Consider the following 21,072-nt stretch of genomic DNA (forward strand, 5'->3'; position numbering starts at 1 on the left):
CGAGGGGGAATGGGCTAAAGTTGCGCCAGGGGAGTTTTAGGTTAGATGTTAGGAAGAACTTCTTTACTGAATGGGTTGTTAGGCACTGGAACAGGCTGCCCAGGGAGGTGGTGGAGTCACCATCCCTGGAAGTCTTCAAAAGACGTTTAGATGTAGAGCTTAGGGATATGGTTTAGTGGGGACTGTTAGGTTAGAGGTTGGACTCGATGATCTTGAGGTCTCTTCCAACCTAGAAATTCTGTGATTCTGTGAACCTAATCACAATGAATTTGCATGTTAGAAAACTAACCAAGCCCCGCACTTAAGTTTTACAACTTCAGTTATACAACACTAGCTTCAGCAGAGCCATGCCTGATTTGTATTGGGGTATGCAAAAATCAAACCAGGTTCAAGAGTTTTCCTCTATATTCTCTTTTGAGATACTAAGACTTTAAATGGTATGTCCATGTGCTCTTAAATCCCATTGTTCAATACCTCTCCAAATAGAAAACCTCACATTAAAACTTTTTACTTCCATATTAAAAGAATCTGAAAGCCTTATACTACTAATAAAAAGCAATATAAAATTATTTTAACTCATTATAACCTTCCCCCACCATCTCATTAGAAACAGGTCAGGAATAAATCAAGTCACTTCCAAACACCTGGCTTCCCATTGACCAGGCAAAACAAGAGAGAATCAGGATCCCCTAATGAAGACAAGCTTTAGCATTTCTTATAAGGACTGCAGTCAAATGTCAGAAGTTCTAAGCCCTTTCTAAATGTTATTCAGTACAACGTAGACAGATATGTAACAGAGCTGCTGCTGCAAACAGAACACGCAGAGCACAGCCCCTTCAAGCATGCTGTCTAGTCACAGCAGAATAGTACTGTTACTGTACTCAGTAAGACAGCCAGAAGTATAGAGAGGATGTTTTTATTAGACACCACTGAACTCCTGAAGGATATTGCTTGATCTAAACAAATTTGATTAAAACAAGAATTTGCCTTTCTTATGGTATCACATACATTGGTCTCTTTGTAGAGACTTACTCATGGTTTTTTCATTTGTTAAGCTCTACAGTTTTTGAGATTATTTTTACATTTTTTTTTTGTTTTTGTTTCGTTGTGGGTTTTTTTGGTTACAATTTTTGAGATTATTGTTACAATAATAACAGATGTGAACGTTTTTTGTTTTTTTTTTGTTTGTTTTTTAAGACTTACCTCACATTGCTTGCCACCACATCGAACATTGACCATTAAACACAGCACCACCTAAAACTGAACAGGTGCATATCAGCCCTTGCCTACTGGTATGCTTTATTCTATTAAGCTTATATATCTCAAAAGCAGATCCTCTCAGGAAGGTAACATTGCTCGTTTGCATTCTGCAGTGCTTGGTGAATCACTGCAGAGTAAGGTTCATTTTCTTTTTTTTTCTTTTTTATTTTATTTTTCACATACATTTCAATACTATTAACTCATTTCTGTTCTGTAACCCAAAAAATACCAGAATGAAGAGCATTAAGCAAACATCTTCATTTAAGAACAGAACGAGACTTAAAAACCCAGTCAAAGGGAAGGAATATTCCCTCTCCATCTTAAAAGATAGTAGAACGATGGTTGTGGGCAAGAGTCTGGATATAGCTCATTTCTTTCACTCACTCCATTTTAAGAAATAACAATCCACTTTAGTGTTGCAGCTTTATTTGAAAGTGACTTAAGAGTTTTGTTAACACCAATTTTTATACAAAATTGATACAGTGAAAAACAAACTTCAGAGGTTTCCTAGAGCAGATTACAGGCTGTAAACTCATCATCAAATGCAATATATAGAAAAAAATTAAAAAAAATCTGTTCAGTCACGTTTACAGACCTGCATCAAGTAATTCTGAAAATCTGGTTTTACTCTTTGCCATCTAGTTTTGCTACTGCGCAAAAAGCACCCACCCAAAGCTTCACTTATTAAGAAAGGAGTCTTACTACCATTCTACCTCACTGCATTTCCAATTTACAGTCACAGTTTTGACAAACTGTAAAATAGAAATACATTAATATTTCCAACAATACGTTAAATTAGTAACGGTCTAATTTTACATACCTGATATTTTAAAGGAGTTTAAGAAGTTATGGACAACAAGACACTCGGACAAAACGTTATGTATTGCAGTTTCCAAAGAACTCAGAAGTCCATTAACAACAAAACAAAAAAATCCCAAACCCTGTAACAGTTTCTTTCAAACCCTACCATTTCAGCAGTTCAATTTCACACCTGCTGGGATCTATTTTTTTTTCTATGTCTACAGTACAATATCCCATCACATGTACTGGCAGTGTTAGTAAGATCCAAAAAATTAAAAAAAAAAATAAAAAATTAGAGTCCTGCAATTCTTTTACCAGTCTTACCACATGCTTGGAATAATGTAAGGCTCCTCACAAAATTCATCATTTTTTGTTTGTTTGTTTAACTTTTATTCTTACCTTTATATGCAATTGGCTTTCTCAAAGAGAAAATCCATTTTGAGGACAAACTTTCTCATTATACATACAGTTTCCCAAACACCCCATTTTGACCAGGACAGGGAGGGAGCAGGGATGGGGTAAACTGTAAAAGCTTGGTTCCATGTCACCCTTGTAGTCACAGGAAAGATACTGTTCCTCAAATAGTAGGCTGCAGAGAGCTACCAGACAAGAGCAAATAGTACTACTCCAACTACGAAAATAACTGGTAGTGTAATTCTTGCACTTGCTATTCCCTGTATCCCATAAAGCAAAATGGTTCTGAATCATGCCATGTCACGCAATCACATTATTCTTTGTAGAAGACTGAAAGGGTCTGTTTTCTCCTACCTGTTAGGCTTTATTATTATTGGGCTCAATCTGAATTGCTTTGTTGTGGCCCTTCAAGTACATGTGCTAACTCCACAAAGGAACAGCATCAGTGTAAAAGGCTACTAATCAGTAACTCCAGAAAATCTGCAACTTTAAGTTATTTCCTGGAAATTGGAACTTCACTTCCTGTTCATGTTCTGCCTTTTCCTCTCATCTCTGAAACACACATAAATCCTCCTTTATGACCCCTCTCTACCCTGTGATACTAATGTAAACAAAATCCAGTGATAGAATAATCAAGTTTTTGCCAGGGAAAAAGAAAAGCACCATACTGTTAAACCTTTGTTTCTTCTGAAAGAGTTACAGCAACTTCCAAAGACCAAAGTCTCATGCATAATATTGCTCAAAACCTTGCTCCCAGGTCCTTTGTATTAATGTACTCTGCAATGTTTTGAATCCTGGTATTAAAATGGAAGAGATACTGAACATTCCATGCGGTTACAGGAACACTGAATATACCTGTGAAATTCTATTTATGTTAAATCTGTGTGCAACAGACCTACTTTGTGCCTCGTGACATTTACAATGCAGATTTAGTTCTCCTGCGAGGCTGATGAGTCATTTACTGTTCATTGGCATTGAACGGTTTTGCCATAGCCACCTCTTCCAGCATCATAGTCTTGTCGATATTCATCTCGGACCTTACAAAGGAGAAAAAAAAAAAAAAAAGTCTGTGAAAGATATAAAGAAAACTATTTTCTCAAGAACTATTGCACCATAAGACTATCTATTTCTCAAGAACTATTATACCATCAGACTACATAGTCAAACTAGAGACCACTGTATCTAAGTGTCCACAAGAAGTTGACAAGACAAAAGAGAATGCAAAGTGTGTCATGAAGAAGCCCACAATACCACATACACAAATTTCGTTTTTAAAGGAATTGGGCATTATTAATCAAGACAGCTAAAGTGAAGGTGGCTAGTCTCATTTTTTCAGCAATAAAAGCATCTGCTACCTGCTCAACTTCAGGTAAGCTAAGTGCCATCCTTTGTGTTCTTGACAGTCTCACATTTTCTGAGCTTCATTACCCGAGACAGCCAACAAGTTTCTAAAAGTACTTTCAGTGAAATAAATACATGAAAAATGTTACATGTTCTTAGTGGATATCATCATCACAGATAAAATGTCTTCAGAATTAATGCATATTACTATCTTTAACAACAAGCCTGAAGTTGCTGTTTCTTAAGTTGTTCTGAGTGCGTTAATTCAAATAGCAATTATTCAGCAAAGTCACCAGTCCTTTAAAAACTGGTGTACAACAACCTACCTGGCCCCCCGATCTTCCACGACCATACTGTCTACCCTCCTTAAAACCTGCATCCCAGTCTGTCCTTATGATCCTATCATCAAGTCTGGTTCCATTAATGTACCGCATTGCATTTTCAGCATCTCCTCTTGCATAGTATCTTATAAATAAGTTAAAGGGAAAAAAAAACAGGCTTCTAATTTCTGCATGTGGAAAGAACAAATATATCCCATGAGCTGCAAAACCAAGTATTTGTTTGAATCAGGTTCCTGCTCAGATATTTTTAAAGGTGCCTGCCATTACGAAGCTACAGGGGCTAAGAAAACTAACATTAAATCAGAGTAATGTGCAGGAATGTACATGTCAGAAGTACATACATTGGGTCAAGTTGTGGAGCCACACTCTCCCTCAGAAGCACCAAGGTATGTTACCAAACAAAGAAAGAGAAGCGCCACAAGTGTTCCTGTCACGTCCAACCACCATCACCTCAGCATAACAGAGTGATCCTCGGCAACACTATGGGCCAAAGCCAATGCATCAATCATGCAATGTACCAACAAAAACCCTCAGACACATACTCACACTTACAGGAACCCACCCTCCCTTGGGCACCAAGGGCAGGTTCGTCCTGCAGAGCTGGACTGGCTGCAGGAGCCAGGGCTGAAGCACCAGGCTGAAAGCGGCCTAAGGGCCCTTGCCTTCCACCCACTATGCTGCCCAGAATCATAGACAGGGTTGGAAAGAACCTCAAAGCCCATCTAACTCCAATACCCTGCCATGGACAGGGATACCACCCACTAGATCAGGCTGGCAAGGCCCCATCCAGCCTGGCCTTGAGCACCTCCAGGGATGGGGCACCCACATGAGGGCACCTCAATCACTTTGTGTTCAGCAGCTCCCCCACATGGCCCCCAGCACAAGGATACTCCACGAAGCAGAACCCGCAAGCGGTTTTCTTCACTTTGTCCAGCCCCATGATGATCTTCTTGATGTCGCCACTCTTGCCAAACAGCTCATGGATCTGTTCTTCGGTGGTGTAGAAGGACAGGTTCCCCACGTACAGTGTGCAGCTCTTCCGCAGCAGCCGCTCCTGGTCATAACGGGTTCCCTGCGGGACGGTCGCCAAGTCAGCCCATCTCCTAGGTACGGCCGCCACGTCGGCCCATCTCCCGACCACCCCCGTCACTCGGCCTCCAGGTCAACCCGTAAGCCAGCCACCCAACCGCCAGGTCACGCCGCCACGCCGTCGCCCGGCCGCCAGGTGACCCCGCGCTCCGGCCCCGCTCCCGCTCCTGCCGCCCACCCGGAAGTGCTGGTCGCGGTACTGGCTGAGGTCCACGTAGGAGTCACTACGCAAGATGCTGAGGCTGCCCCCCGAGCACATGCTGCCAGCGGCGGGGCGCGTAGCGGCTCTCGCGAGATCCGCGCCCGCCGGGGCGGGGACGGAGGCGAGGGGGCGGGGACTCTCGCGAGAGCGCTCGGTGCCGGGGCGGGCGCGGCGGGAGCATGGTGTTGCGGCGGCTGTTGCTGGCGTTGCTGAGCGACCCGCGGCTCGTGCAGAAGCTCTCCGAGGCGCCGCCTATCCGCGCCGCTGCCCGCCTCACCGCTAGCGCCCTCAGCCGCGGCCAGCTGGGCGCCCGCCGCGCCGCGCGGGAGCTGGGCCCCGGCCTGGCCCGCCTGAGGGATGCCTTCCTGCGGCCGCCCGGCGGATGGCCAGGGGCGCCCGGCAGCGGGAGGGGCCGCGGCGGCCGGCCCGGGGCCGAGCCCTGAACGGCGGCACGAGGTGGAGGTGGAGGAGGAGGAGGAGGAGGAGGGCCGCCGGCGGGACAGAGGAGGAGAAGGAGGAGGAGGAGAGGACCGCCACCGCCGGACAGGAGGAGCGTGACGAGGCGAAGCTGCTGCCATGGACTTCAGCGCCGGCCCGCACTCTCCACAGGACTCGGCAACACGCAGAGGACGGACTCAGCGTTAAACATCAACCAAGATACTGTCAGCATTGCCACTTTAAGTGCTTGATTAAGAAACTTGAAATAAAGCCATATTTCGCACCGGAATTCCGTTAACAATTCCTGTCTGTACAACAGTAATGTTCTACATTTGTATGGCAACTAAAATACAAAAAGCTCCGAGAGTGCTTGATGATGAGGATGGTGGTGATGGATAGGATAATGCCCTGCTTTACAGGTGGGTGCAGGAGTTTGGTAGCTTTCCGAAAGGCACACCTTAAGACAATGGTAGCAAAAAGGGTTTAGGGGAAAAAAAAAAAAAAAAAAAAAAAAAGCCAAATACTGCTATCATAACTATAAATAGAGAAAAATAAATGAGAAAAATAAATTATCTTACGTAACACACAGGGCTGCTTTACTCTCATCGCTGTTTCTAACACTGTCCATGAGACTAAAATTGCCATCCCACACTGTGTTTTACTATGTACAGCTGCCTAGATGCTTAGTTAACTTGGGAGGGAGGTTTCCAGTCTTGCTCCAGGTGAAAGAACCTTGCAAACCAGATGAGATGCACAGTTTCCTGCACTGCTGGTAAAATTAAACTTCCTGCCAACAAAGACTTAGGTGTGCAAGGATGGAAAACCTGAATCTGTAGTATAAGTGATAAAAGTAGCAGGTGAGACAAAAGCAGTGTAATGTCATTCTGAATTAGTGTTTGTAGCCCAGAGTCTCTTCTGGCTCCATCTCAGGTTACCTGTGTAGCAGTGGAAGTGTCAGGTTATGGAATTGGTGCTTCATCAACTCTGAACAGTTTCAAGATCTACCCTGCTTATACAGCCAGAGATTGTAAATTTCAAAATAATTTTCAACTTTTAAAGAAAGCTGTTTAAAAACAGCTCAAAACAGTAAATGGGATGTGGAATACAAGCTGTGGCACAATACTGTTGTCCCAGCGTAAAAGAGCAAAGAGGAATTGAACTTGGAAAATACAGCTGGTAAGTGTCATGATGCTTTTGTAACTTCTTCACTACTGGATGAGACATCAGTACAAACACACATGCAACCCCTACCTCACCAAAAAACACACACCTTCATTATGCAGGCCTGTCAGTAATGAGGGATAAAGGATCTTACAGTGAACACGTAGGGGAGGCTTTTAACACAATATGCTTTATGAGAGAGATGTTCCTTAAAAATCTAGACTGAATATTTAATTTGGAAGATAAGAGGCAAATCCTTCATGTGGATTTTTCTTAGCCTCCCTTTAGACTCTGGTATCAACCATTCTTGTCTCTGTTGAAAAACTGGCAAATAAGGTCTTATGTAAAGTTGTATGGATGAAGAACTGCAAAAAGCTTTACTGCCATTATAAGCAGAAAGAATTAGTGTCAGATTCAGTTCATAGAGAGGGGTGTTACAAATGTACTGAACTAGTACCTCCCTCCAGGTCAGGATGTTTCTGCATTTGAAGTTCTAAATGTTCTGAAATAAAATGTTTAGTCATGCTGCAGTATCCTACTTTAAAATGAAACTGGTCTCAACTAGGGCACCAGGGCTGTGATCCATCATTCCGATTAAGCTGGGAGCTGATCCTGAAAGGTGAGGGGGCATAGTGAATGTGACTCCTCCCTGGTAACCTGCACGCACCCTGGCAACAGAACTTGTGCCCCTCTAACCTTGCCATCAACCAGTTCAGAGATCTGTCTGGTCAAATACATAAAAGGAATTGGGCCCCTCCAAGGTGCCAGTTTTCTGTCTGCACAGCTCCTTGAATCAAGCATTGCCGGGCACAGAGCCACCTGAGAGCAATGAAAGCTGTGACACTCACCTGGAATGCAAAAAGGACCTGCCCCATTTCAGGAGCTAAGCAGCAGATAGGCTTAGTCACATCAACCAGTGACCTCGCATTGATGTATGTAATATTTGTGCAGAATTTCTACAGGAATGAAACTGGCAAAAACAATGCTTGGATTTTAGGATTTAGCATAATTGCCTATGCTGAAGTATCTTCCGAGTTCTAAATCAGATTCTTTTAGATCAATACTAGGGATTTTTCAAGACAGAACCACCTAAGAGCATCTCAGACAATAATAGCATGATGCTAATGCCTATATTGTGACTGCAGTCTGGTCTAATGAGTGAGGAGGTTCTGTCTAGTCCAGTAACCTCTCTCCGGCAGCAGCAGTGTTAATGTCTGTTATCAGTAACACAGTCCACAAGCCCTCTATCCAAGTCTGTAAGAACTTTTAAAGTATATCTCATGTGAAAAGAGCTAAGCTTGAATCACAGTTTTTGTGGACTCTAAGTTCACCCTCTCTCATCAGGAAAATTACACAAGTTCTTAAGAAACACCACAGGGACTGAATGACTTGCATCTAGCAAGAGCTGGCTATCCTGAGGAGTGTACAAACATGAAGAAAGGGAATGAAGAGAATCAGGGAGCTCATGGACACTGCCCATACTGAGCATGGGACTGTGACAAGGGGGGTCTGACAGCACAGAGTCAAAGGGCAGTGAAAAGCTATCACATTGTTCTAACATCTAAGGGCTCTGATGATCTCTGCCTAGCTGAAGGATGTATAGACCTAGCTGACTTCTCCAATTTTCACTGAAGAGGAAGGATATTTGTGGTGGGTCTTCCATTGATAAGTGTGGAAAGATCAAAGTCTCGTTCTTGAGCAAGACACCACACTTTGTAATTGTGGCTCTGACTGTTCCAGGGATTATAACAAAAAAATGGCAGTCATTGCAGGTAAAATTCTTTGCTTGCTGCCCAACTGTTTGGCAGAGGGTTTCTTCTTCAGATCCAGCCATATCGATTACTTCTATATTTGTGTCCCTTTTTTTGATATTAAGCAGAGACCTCGGAGGCATGTAGGTGTGAGCAAAGAGTAGAGTATAGTGTCTTGTATGGTTTGAGGACCCTGGAGAATGCATGAGATGTTCCAGGTGAAACAAACATGGTATCAGTCCCCCCTGGTGTAGCCACCCAAACACCAAAGCCCCAAGGACATTGAAAATAATAATGACAGGTTTCCACTTCATAGCTCTGTTCTGTGATGTGTTGAACAGGACTAATGGCAAGATGAGAGGAATGAGAAAACGAGGTTCTTGGTGACTGAACAGGGAGAGGAATGCCAAAGGAACAAAATAAAACAGCAGTAATTTTGGATTGCCCTCAGAATGCACAAATACCCTAGGTGACCCACGGTAGTATGATTTGACCCGCATTAATTGATAGATGTATTTCTTTAGCATTTTAAAACCGGCACCAATGGCCAGAATATGTAAGATCCCAAAGAGCATTATTCCATTGACTGTAAAATGTGTAACTCGTGGGTGACTTCCATGCTGCGCAAGATTATGAGGATTGAGATTATAGCTGAGAAAATTTAAAGGAGTTACTACCATTTTGTGATTCAATTGAGCTATTACATCAAATAGGCTGCTCTTTTTAATGCTGTAAAAGTTGTCTAAGCCCACGGAGGTAAAATATAAGGTGTCAGCTGTTATGAAAACAACGGCAGTAAAACATGCACAGGTGATTAGCTTCAATAAGGGGTTTATGATAGTTTTAATGCTCTTTTGGGAGTCAACATTTAAACCTGCCCAGTAAAGCAGGGGCATTAGCGCAAATGCCAAAAAGGTTGGCCTATTGAAAAACCCAGCAGTTGTTACAATACCTATGAGAGGGCTGCTTGTAGGCTTTAGTGAGCTGCTGTCAGATTTGTTGGAGGAAACCAATACCAAGAGAAGAGCAAAGAGAAGTCCTTCAAGCGTGTTGGTAAATGTTCTTGTGTAAAATACCAGAGTGACATACGATCCAGCCAGAAGTACCAGCGCTTTCCATGGATCTGCTTCCCAGGACGGAGCTAATTGATACACGCTATAGTCAAGTACAAAAGAAAAGATTGTAAAGAGAAGACGAGGTGATACAAGAAGGGTGTAGCTGTTGATGCAACTTGAACATATGTCCAGCTGCTGCAAAGACTTGACCACCCAGTAGGTAACTCCAGAAGTCATTAGTGGGAAAACAACTGTTCTGCAAGGAGAGCTGGAATGGAACTCCCAAGGGTAATAGACCTGTAGGTTTAAAATATCTCCTACAAAGGAAGAAAGAACAAAAAAACAAACATACATATTACATTTTATTCAGTAATTCGGCAATAGGGATACAGCTTAGTGTAAAAGGCATCATGATGCAGTGCAGTCCCTAAATCTTTGGGACTACTGTCAACCATGATTTTTTTAGGATCACACCATTAATTTTAACCAAGTTTCAGAGACGGAACCACATCTCCTAGGGCAGCACGGCTCTGGCCAATACTTACTTGGCAGCAGCTGCCACAAAAACCAGAACACCAGGGGCGGCCGCCGGGCTCCCCGCTGCCTGCAGGGGCGGCGTAGCAGAGGGCACCCGAAGCAGGGCCGGCAGCTCCCCGCCTCACCTGCCGCCTTTGTGTCCCCTGGCCCGGGACCACGCCCGGGACCACCACCGCCCACGAGCGGCGGCGGCGGCGGCGGCGGCGGCGGCGGGGCCCCCTCACGTCCCGAAGCCCCGCGGCTGCCCCGCCCCCCCCCCCCCCTTCCCCCGGGGCCGCCGCCCTCCCCCCCCGGGTCGCCTTACCTGCCATGACTTCGGGTGACTGGAAGAACTCGTCGGGATGCAAGTAGCCGGCCTGTGGCAGCAGGCACCAGCCCGCCCGCAGCGCCGCCAGCACCGCCCACAGCCGCCACGCCGCCATCTCGGGACCGGTCCGGCCCGGCCCGACGGGGGCTCCGCCGCGCCACCAGGGGGCGCTCGCCCTCTGCATAGTCATGGCGGAGCGACCGGGCGCGCAGGTGCGGGCCGCTGAGGGGGGACCACAGAATGGGAGTTGCTGGGGGAGAATAGCCAAAGGGAGTTGGCTCCTCCAGGTGGATAGAATCTATGAGAAACACTCTGTAGTCAATAGCTTAGGCTCAGGCGAAGATCTCAGTGAAGTAGTAATTTATTCGCGATTGCAATGGCGGGCGCCCCACAAGCAGGGGAGCGCACCTACTAGTCACGCAATACAGTTTATATACTTTATTTCTTGATGACGAGGCTCTCCTCTGTTTCCCAATTGACTGGGTAATCCAGGTTCACAACCTATCCGATGCTTCACAGACAATACATGTCCTTCAGTTGCCAGCCTGTTACTTTTCAAATTTATGTTGACTTTTTTACTGTTTGAAGTGGCAATGTTTCTTTACTTATCTGACTTGACACCATGATTTTTGCCTAATTGCTCAAAGGAGTCTGGTTGTCTGCAAGCTTTCTTGTCACTGCAAGCATATCTCAATACCACGTTCCTTACCTCTAAATGATGTAACCCTGTGCTGATTAGAGACATTGAGAAGGCAAGGACAATTTCCAGATAAGGACTATATAACTCAAAAGAGGACACTGGAATTCATGATAAGGAGACAGCAAGCAGAAGAATCAACAAAAGCCAGTTCTTGCGGTTAGGAAACGGGCCAACTCAGCAGAATCCTGATCAAAGGTGAAAAGTACACTGTGAGGAAGACTCGGGGTCTTCCTCCCAAAGACCACTGCCCACATCCCGAAGACCCCTGCCTGCCATTCTTGGGAGGCTTTGCGCAGGCGCAAGGTGCCAAAGAGCTAATTAGCATGAGAAGTGAGGGAAGGAAGGGATAGATGATGAATATGTATAGGCACTTATAGAATATTAATAGCTTGATTGTTCAAGACTGCTCTCCGCTTTGGGTATGCACGATAGGCAGAGAGATCCCCCGTGCATCCAGCGCTGCAATAAAGAATATACCACTTAAGGAAATTTCGGCTTCAATCTTTGAATCAGTGCAAAAACATTTTTATTCCCACAATTCCCCCCTTTTCTTCTTTATAAATTGTTGATTTTTGCAAAACATTTCTCTAGGTGCAATTTGGTCTATAGCTTCCTTTTCTTCACTTTCTTTGCTTTCCATCTCCTCTAATACCACCTTATCTAAGTAAGGTGGTGGCTCCATGGTCATTTGTTTCAGTAGTGCAGTTTCAATTAACCACTGTACTAGTCCTCTTACACAGGGGATAATGCAACAACCAGTGGCTGTCAAAACTCCTGCTACTATGATCAAGGATGTAAATATGAACACTACCATCCCTTTCCATTTACCAAACCAAGATTCCAACCATCCAGTGATGGAAGTGTCTGTTCCTAGGTTTTCTGCCAATTCACTGGGAAGGGTGGTAAGCCCTTGCAATGCTCTAGTTACTGTGCCATTCAGGGCAGTATTGTTGGGTATAAAAGTGCAAAAATGGTTGCTCAGTATCACACACACACACCTCCTTTCTCCACGAGCATCATACCTAATCCTATTCTGTTTTCCCAAGCCATTTTGCTGGTGGCATCTAATTGTTCAGTGATTCCTCTTATTGCATCCCTTGTATAATTTATGAATCTCTGCTGATTATAGTAAATATAATGTCGTGGTTCCGCTCGAGTGAGCAGCTGAGCTCCACCACAGCCGCTCTCTCACTCCCCCTCCTCAAAGAGGAATGGGGAGAAAATATGATGAAAAGGACTCAATGGTTGAGATAAGGACGAGAAAATCACGCAATAATTATTGTAACGGGCAAAACAGACTCGGCATAGGGAGATAGTAAGATTTATTGCTTATTACTAACAAGCTAGAGAAGTGAGAAACAAAGGAAAGAAACCAAAAGCACCTTCCCCCCCATCTACCCTTTTCCACCTCCTCCCCCCAAGCAGCACAGGAGAATGGGGGAATGGGGGTTATGGTCAGTCTACAGTGCTTCTTCTCTGCTGCTCCTTCTCAGTCACTCTCGTACCCTGTGCTGTGGGGTCCCACCCATGGGATACAGTCCTTGATGAACTGATCCGGCGTGGGCTTCCCACAGGCAGCAGCTCTTCCAGAACTGCTCCAGATATGGGTCCGTACCACAGGGTCCATCCCCCAGGAGAAAACTGCTCCAACCTGGCTCCCTCACGGGCAGCAGCTCCTGCCAGGTCACCTGCTCCTGCGTGGGCTCCTCTCCACGGGCTACAGGTCCGGCCCGGAATCTGCTCTGGCAGGGGTCTTCCACAGGTGGCAGCCTCCATCGGTGCAGGACCACCTGCTCCACCGTGATCTCCTCCACGGGCTGCAGCGTGGAACCCTGCTCCACCGTGGTACTTCATGGGCTGCAGGGGGACATCCTGCTTCACCATGGTCCTCACCACAGGCCGCTGGGGACTTCGGCTCTGGCGCCTGGAGCACCTCTCCCCCTCCTTCTTCACTGACCTTGGCACCTGCAAGGCTGTTCCTCACTCCCTTCACTCTCCCAGCTGCTGTGTGGCGCAGTGTTTTTTTCCCTGTCTTAAATATGCTCTCACAGAGGTGCAAAACAACATCGCTTATTGGCTCGGCTCTGGTCAGCAGTGGGGCCCTTACCAAACATGGGGCAGCTTCTAAATCCTTCTCACAGAAACCACCCCTATGGCCCCCTGCTACGAAAACCTTGCCACGTAAACCCACTACAATATAATTAGTCCAATCCCCATTCTTATTGATTGTTACCCACCAGAACAGTGACTCAAACCCTGCAACAATTTGGTTCCTGGCTTTCTGTTCATCAGGAACTCCTTTAGGCACCCCAACAGAATCTATGTATCTCTATCATTGAATGATACTCCTAAGCTTCTTTCACTTCTTCTGGGTATTTCTGAGAGAGGGAGTTAGGAGAATACAATAACTCACTAACCTTTTACTGACTCCACAATCAATAAGATTGTAAAGTAGGTAGGTTTATTCAGCACTGGGCAGCATGGGTGGTAGTCCCACCAAAGTCGTGTGCACTTGACACGGCAACTTGCTTTGGTTTTATGTAGTAAAGAGTTACATATGCATGAAGTTTCACAATATGCCTATACATATTCATAACCGGTCCCCGCTTCATATTAAGATTAGTTCCAAGGAGTCATTTCCATAAACTCCTTCCATCTGCACTTGCGCAGTGTATTCTGGTGGTGGTCATCGGGGGTCGTGGGGGTGAAGACTGATGACTCTTCCTCATCACTGCTAGTTGACCTCTTGTCTTTGTGCAGACTCAGTTGCTCCTTGGCTCTTGTCCATCCGCAGGATCAGTTTACCAGTTTCTTAAGATAGGCTCACACTCTTTATTAGGAGACTGACTTTGGTAAAGGGGTCCAAGGCTTCTTGCTTTAGTTAATTTGCACAGTGCACCATAGTTAGCAAAGACACCAAGTAGCATCCTAGTTTAATGCCGTCAGCGCTCTATCTCTACTTGATAAGATTCTCCTAACTCCCTCTCTTACCGAAAGCAATGTATTGTCTGTGAAGCACTGGATAGATTGTGAAACTGGATTACCCAGTCAATGGGGAAACAGGAGGATCCCGGTCATCAAGGAAAAAAAATATATATATATATACTGTGTTATGGAACTAGTAGGTGCACTCCTGCTTGTGGGACACCCACCATTGCAATTGAGAATAAAAATGCTGCTTCACAGAGATCCTTGCTTGAGCCTACGTTATTGGCTACAGTGTTTCTCACAAGGTGTTAGTGTTTTAAGGTTTCCCAGCTAGGGCAGTAGGGTTGGGTTTCATGGTTAGGGTTTTCAGGGTTTAGGGTTAGGATTTTAAGGTTTTTAGGGTCGGGGTTTTAATGGTTAGGGTTTTAAGGGTTTGGGGGTCAGCATGTTAGGGTTTTAGATTTTGGGGGATTTTGGTGTTGATACGGTTTTTAGGGTTAGGGTCTTCAGTTTTACTGTTAAGGTCTTAGGGGCTTTTTTGGTCAGGTATTTAGGGTGAGGATTTTAAGGTCTTTTTAGTTTAGGGACTTAAGGGTTAGGGTTTTAGGGTTTTACAGTTCAAATTTCTTTGGTTAGTGTTTTTAGGATTTTAAAGTTTTAGGGGTTTTAGGCTTAGGGTTTTAGGGTGCTAAATTTTTATGGTTAGGGATTTTAGGTTTCAGGCTGGAAGGCTTTTCCTCAGGGTTGAAGCTGGAGGGAAAGGGGCTTTTCCACAGGGTTGGGGCCTGGAGGGAAGGTGCTTTTCCGCAGGGTTGGGGCTGGGTAGGAAGGTACTTTTACTTAGGTTTGGGGCTGGGTGGGAAGGGGATTTTTCCTCAGGGTGGGGGATGGGCAGGAAGGGGCTTTTCCTCAGAGTTGGGGCTGCAGTGTAAGGGGCTTTTCCTCAGGATTGGGCCTTTTCTTCAGGGTTGAGGCCAGGCAGGAAGGGCCTTTTACTCATGGCTGGGGCTTTTCGTCAGTGCTGGTGCCGGAGGAGAAGGGGCTTTTCCCAAAGGTTGGGTGTGGAGGGGAAGGGGCTTTCCTCACAGTTGAGCCTGAGGGGGGGGGCTTTTCCTCGGGGTCAGTGCCGGAGTGGAAGGAGCTTTTCCTCGGGGTTGGGGCTTTTCTTCTATGTTGGAGCTGGAGGAGAAAGGGCTTTTCCTCGGGGGTGGGGCCAGACTCGAAGAGGCTGCGTCCCCCGGGGTGGGGACAAAGGGGAGGGTTTTTTTCCTCGCAGTTGGGGTCCGGAGGTGCGGCGGCGGCTTTTCCTCAGGGTTGGGGCCAGAGGGGAAGGGGCTTTTCGTCAGGATTGGGGCCGGAGGGGAAGGGGCTTTTCTTCAGGGCTGGGGCCGGAGGGGAAGGGGCTTTTCTTCAGGGTTGTAGCTTTTCCTTAGTGTTCTGGCTGGAGATGAACGGGATTTTCCTCAGGGCTGGGGACAAAAAATGGGACTTTTCTTGAGGGTTGGGTCCACAGGGGAAGGGGCTTTTCCTCAGGATTGGGGCCAGAGGGGAAGGGGCTTTTCCTCAGGATTGGGGCCGGAGGGGAAGGGGCTTTTCTTCAGGGTTGTAGCTTTTCCTTAGTGTTCTGGCTGGAGATGAATGGGATTTTCCTCAGGGTTGGGGACAAAAAATGGGACTTTTCCTGAGGGTTGGGTCCACAGGGGAAGGGGCTTTTCCTCAGGGTTGGGGCTGGAGGGTGAGGGGTGAAACAATGGGGTGGCCGTGTGTGTGTTTCTCAGGGAAGGGTTGCGCATCAAGGGGTTGGATGTGTGTGTTTCTGGAAGTAAGGGTGCACAACAAGGGGGGTGGAGTATGTTTATTGGGGTAGGGGTGGGCAAAAAGGTGGGGGAGGGCATGTACCTGCAGGTATGTGTGTGCAACAAGGGGCTGGGTATTGTTTCTGGCGGTAGGGGTGCGCAACAAGGGTGGGTGTTGTGTTTCTGGGGGTAGGAGTGCAACAAGGGGGTGTTTTTCTGGGGGTAAGGGCGCAAAAGGGGGCATGCTTGTGTTTATGGGGGTAGGGATGCACAATAAGGGGATGAGGGGTGTCTGGGGGTAAGGGTGCACAACAAGGGGGGTGTCTCTGGGTGAAGGACTGCGCAACAAGGGGTGAGGTTTCTAGGGCTAGGGATGTAAGGGTTTTTTGGGGTTAGGGCTGTAAGGGTTCTGTAAGTAAGAGAAAAACTCTTAAACTCTCTAAAAAGGAGTTAAAAGAAAGAGGGCTCTGCAAAGGTTTGTAGGAGTCAAAAGAAAGGGGTGTTGCAAGGGTTTGTAGGTTTAGGGCTGTAAGGGTTGTTTAAGTAACAGAAAGAAACTCTTCAGCTCTCTAGAAAGCTCAAATAATTTCTTTTGCTGCAGAAAGAGGAGAATGCATATAATTCCAGTGAGTCAACAACAGCTTTTACTATGAGCCATGATTTGTCCACTGACAGAGAACTCCTCACAGTGGACCTTTATGGGAACACACATCTAAAAGGTGTGGGGAAAAGTAGGGGCCATGTAGGCCGCAACAGAATGAGACTTAATCATCTAACCTTTCTACCTGCACAAGCCAGGACAGGCATCACAATCTCACGTCTGCTCTTGGTTTAGAATTTCGGATAGAATTTGGCATAAGGCACTCATACCTTTTGAGAATATATTTCAGCTGTGGTGAGCAGCTCTGCTGCTGCATGAGCAAACTTAAACTGCTTACTGCCTAGAGAAAACAATTTCAAGGTCTTACTGCTTTTGAGACCCCACCTGGAGCACTGTGTTCAGCTCTGGAGCCCCCAGCACATGAAAGACATGGGCCTATTAGAATGAGTCAGTCCAGAGAAGGGCCAAAAAGATGATCAAGGTGCTGGAGCCCCTCTCCTACAAGGACAGGATTAGGGAGTTAAGGTTGTTCAGCCTGGGGACGAGAAAGCTGTGGGGAGACCTTATAGCAGCCTCTCAGTACCTAACAGGGGCCTACAGGAAAGGTGGGGAAGAACTCCCCGGGGAGAATAGTGATAGGACAAGGGAGAATAGCTTTAAACCAAAAGAGAACAAAGTTTAGATTATACATCAGGAAGAAGTTCTTTACTCAGAGGGCACTGAGGTACTGGAACAGGTTTCCCAGAAGCTGTGGATTCTCCATCCCTCAAAATGTTTAAGGCCAGGCTGGATGAGGCTTTGAGGGTCCTGGTCTGGTGGGAGGTGTTCCTGCTTCTGGCAGGGGGGCTGGAATTACATCATCTTTGAGGTCCCTTCCAACCCAAACCATTCTGTGAATCTGCAACAGTGGTAGCTCAGCATAAGGCATCTAAAAAAAGTTCACCAGTATTTTGAACTCTACATTGCTGCTGCTACAGTACTGTCCAGAGTCAGGTTTGATAAAGCCTCAGAACAGAATGTAAATATATCCTTCAGAATATAACTTTAGTACAAGTCCGAGACTTTTTTTTCTGGATTAAAAGCAGTACAGAGGCATAAAGAGCATTGTAAATTACAAGTGTTCCGGTCAAAATAGCCATCTATGGTCCTCAGTGACATCTCCTGATGGTGCACACACAAAGAGGCATACTATTACTGCCAGCTTTCTTTTACTAATCAACTTGCACTTTTCAAACAATTTTGCACACATTTCATGCATCAAGAGGAACAATACAAAATTTTGTTACTCTTGCAGAATGATTACCTTGGACGTCACTTTACATTGAAAGAAAATCAACTAAAAAGCTACTTAGATACTAATCTTTCAACTGTTTTGTTTACACATAATTCGGACAAGAACCTTTCAAGGAGTAGGTTATTTGTAGTCTTCCCTTACAGAAGGTTTTTGCACAATGGAAATTTGTCCTGCCTGACAAGGATCTTGTAATGAGGTCCACACAGGAGAAGGAATGAAATAGTCAAAGTGCAGCACAAAATGGATTTTCTTCCTGCAGGTTAGTATTTACATGAAACACTAATTACAATAGAACTTCACAAGCTACATTATTGTAAAACAGGTCATTCACTTGAGACAGGAGCATAAAAAACATAGCATTCTCCAGAAGAACATGCCCTGGCTCTGCTACATTGAATTAAGTCTTGCAGTAAAGACTACCTTTTGCTATGTTCTTAAGCCTTAATACGGCCTAAGGTTTAGTAAAACCACAATGCAAACAACAATAAACTCTCATAAATCAACACAAACACAAAGGGCAGGATCTCCCTCCATTATCAAATCATAATTGTGGACATCTTCCTAGTCCCCTGCATTCTAAGAACACAAATCCTTTCCAGCCACCATTAAGTGATTAACTGACATCTCTCTGTTGCTAAGACACTTAAACTATGCTACATCCTCAACTATGATAGTTGTAAGTCCCATTCCTATTTTTCAGGGGTTGCCTGTCCGGATTCCATTAAAACAACATAGTACCTGCTGCACCACCTGAAATGCATGGAGATTAATATAATTGCTAACAAGCCTTTTCTTTCTGGCTTCTTTCAAGACTATCACAATTGTTTCCACTCCTTTCAGCAAGTAGATTGCCAAAACAAACAAACAACAGGAACCTATAGATCTGGAAGACATCCATTCCTCTGGATATATCCATATTCTAAGCACATAATGTCACCATCTAATTTTCTTAAGTGTACTCCAGCAGCATAAGACAACAATTCAGCACTTGATTCCTTCTTAAAGCTTAACAAACAAACCACCCAAAGACCTTAAGCTGGACCAGTCCCCTCTAAATAAATAAATAAATAAATGCTTAAAGAAGAAAGTAAGTCTGATGGAGCTTGCTTCTATAAATAGAAGGCTGATAAGCACCACCCAAAATGCTGCATCCAATAGTTGTGTCATGGTGATGGAAGCTCACCTGCTTGACTGACTGCTGAAACGAAAAGGAAAGGCTGGTAACAGAGGCTGTAATTAGAGAGAAGAAAGTATTAGAATCAGCTGGAAGCTCTGATAGGTAGCTCCCCACCTGAGTTTATGCTCCTAAAGTACTTGTTACTTGTTTTGCTCTAAATTATTATTTTTTCACTGTTCTGAGAAGAGTTATTTTCAGATCAAAAACAGCCATTGTTGCTGCATTGTAGAAAACCAAATGTGGTTATCTACAGGTGGAGTGTGTTTTTGATTGTATTGTAATTTTGAACACACAACAAAACTAAATATATATATATATTTTAAAAACAAACAAACAAACAAACAAAGAACAACACATGGGGAGAGCAGCTGTGGCATGGTGGCGAGTCTCTGGGAAAGCCATCGTCTGGCAGAAGAAAGCCCGGGGGGACTTTTCAGAGGTAAGAAGCCTTCAAACATATGGGGACCCATAACTCATGCACCGAGCGTGCAAGACATGTCCGTGGCACGAAGATTGAGGACGACTTCTCAGAGGTAAGCAGGTTTCCCTTTGTTTCCCTGTCCTCTCAGGAGCCCTCCTTACACTCTTTGTGCACTCTTGAGGCCCACAACTTTAATTTTTTTCCTCTACTTAGCATTCCTAGTCCCTGCTATGGGTAATAATTGCCTCACGTGACCTGAAAATTAACCTGATATTCACATTTTTAAAAAAGGTACAGTGCTGAAGAAGCTTCCAAGGTGGAGTGTAGCTATGCTACAGAAAAGATCCTGAGGCCTCAAGCCTTAGATGTTGATTGCACTGGGAAACCGGGCATGCTGACTCTGAGAGGAACAGCAGTACAGAGTGCAGAGCAGAGCAGAGGCACTGTGGCTAAGCTCTGTGACGAGATGGGAACTTAGTTATTCTTGTGCATAACCGAGACTGGTTTCCAGCAGAATAACAATGCTATTAGCGGGGTGCTCTCAGTCGCCAAAAGCAAAGATACGCTTGCCTTGGACAGACCCTGAAATGGGGCAGAAGCAACGATAGGGATGGACAGTTCTACCTCAAGGCCACCAAATGTATTTGGGCAAGTTCCAGAAGAAATTTTTGAGCAATTCCAGCTTCCAGAAAAGGTGTTCGTGTTCCTCTTGCAATACGCAATGAGAGAGGACCAAGCATACCCGGACCCTCTCGATTAAAAAAAAAAAAAAAAAAAAGATTTTTTTTTTTCTTTTTTTTTTTTTAAAAAAAAGGCAACACAGAGGCAAACCTCTGCCCTAAATTGTGTAAACGCATAAAGCTGTGAGTGGCGTTTTTTTTGTTTTGTTTTGTTTTTAGCTCGCACATCAGCACTGCTCCGTAAGCTGTGCCTGCCGTTCTGCTTCCGCGCACGCGCGCAGCCAGGTGGCTCGCCTAAGGCGGGGGAGCCGAGCGGCGCCGCAGGACCTCTGCGCGCGGCGAAATGGCGGCGTCCTTCTCTGAAGCGGGTCCGGGCTCGGGACGCCACGCCACATCGAAGGGCGGTGCCGCGACGAGGTTGGTGATCGGGTCGGTGCCTCCCCCGGATGGGACGGGGCGAGGCGGCGGGCGGTTCGGGCGCCACTGGATCGGTGGCTTCTGCGGAAATAGCCCTTGTGCGGGGGGGGGGGGGCGGCGCCGGACCAGACCGGGCGTGCGCGGGAGTTTGCACTGCGCAGGGCTTCTGGGGGCTGGGGGAGAGGGGGGCGGGAGGAGGCGGTGGCGGCGGGGGAAGGGGAAGGGGAAGGGGAGAGGTGCGGTTGCGTGCGCTTGGCCGACTCCCCTCTGGGTTGGATGGGTGCTCCGTCCCGAGGCGTGCTGGGAGCTGTAGTTCTGTGGTGCCGGGCTCCGGGCCGTGGGCGGCCGGTCTTTCCCCGGG

The 21,072-nt window shown here is 45.9% G+C and overlaps 2 protein-coding genes across 2 annotated transcripts; both read right to left on the minus strand.

Moving 5' to 3' along the window:
- Positions 1 to 1,669: 1,669 nt before the first annotated feature.
- On the minus strand, positions 1,670 to 5,584 carry LOC137861241 (nuclear cap-binding protein subunit 2). Its single transcript, XM_068692400.1, has 4 exons — positions 5,425 to 5,584; positions 5,048 to 5,229; positions 4,143 to 4,281; positions 1,670 to 3,512 (listed from the first exon to the last, which is right to left on the minus strand). The coding sequence occupies exons 1-4, from the start codon at positions 5,503 to 5,505 to the stop codon at positions 3,441 to 3,443; spliced, it is 474 nt and encodes a 157-aa protein (XP_068548501.1). The 5' UTR covers positions 5,506 to 5,584; the 3' UTR covers positions 1,670 to 3,440.
- Positions 5,585 to 6,263: 679 nt separating this feature from the next.
- Positions 6,264 to 10,858, minus strand: PIGZ (phosphatidylinositol glycan anchor biosynthesis class Z). The gene is made up of 2 exons (XM_068692389.1): positions 10,695 to 10,858; positions 6,264 to 10,170 (listed from the first exon to the last, which is right to left on the minus strand). The coding sequence occupies exons 1-2, from the start codon at positions 10,810 to 10,812 to the stop codon at positions 8,609 to 8,611; spliced, it is 1,680 nt and encodes a 559-aa protein (XP_068548490.1). The 5' UTR covers positions 10,813 to 10,858; the 3' UTR covers positions 6,264 to 8,608.
- Positions 10,859 to 21,072: the final 10,214 nt, after the last annotated feature.

The sequence above is a fragment of the Anas acuta genome, chromosome 9, assembly GCF_963932015.1.
Source record: "Anas acuta chromosome 9, bAnaAcu1.1, whole genome shotgun sequence".
Classification (NCBI taxonomy): Eukaryota; Metazoa; Chordata; class Aves; order Anseriformes; family Anatidae; genus Anas; species Anas acuta.

Coding starts and splice junctions, on each gene's coding strand:
- LOC137861241 (XM_068692400.1), bottom strand. CDS start 5,505: ATGTGCTCGGGGGGCAGCCTCAGCATCTTGCGTAGTGACTCCTACGTG. Junction 5,230..5,424: donor ACCGCGACCAGCACTTCCGG/GTGGGCGGCAGG, acceptor ACCGTCCCGCAG/GGAACCCGTTATGACCAGGA. Junction 3,513..4,142: donor GTGGAAGATCGGGGGGCCAG/GTAGGTTGTTGT, acceptor CTCCTTTGTAAG/GTCCGAGATGAATATCGACA.
- PIGZ (XM_068692389.1), bottom strand. CDS start 10,812: ATGGCGGCGTGGCGGCTGTGGGCGGTGCTGGCGGCGCTGCGGGCGGGC. Junction 10,171..10,694: donor GTCACCCGAAGTCATGGCAG/GTAAGGCGACCC, acceptor CTTCCTTTGTAG/GAGATATTTTAAACCTACAG.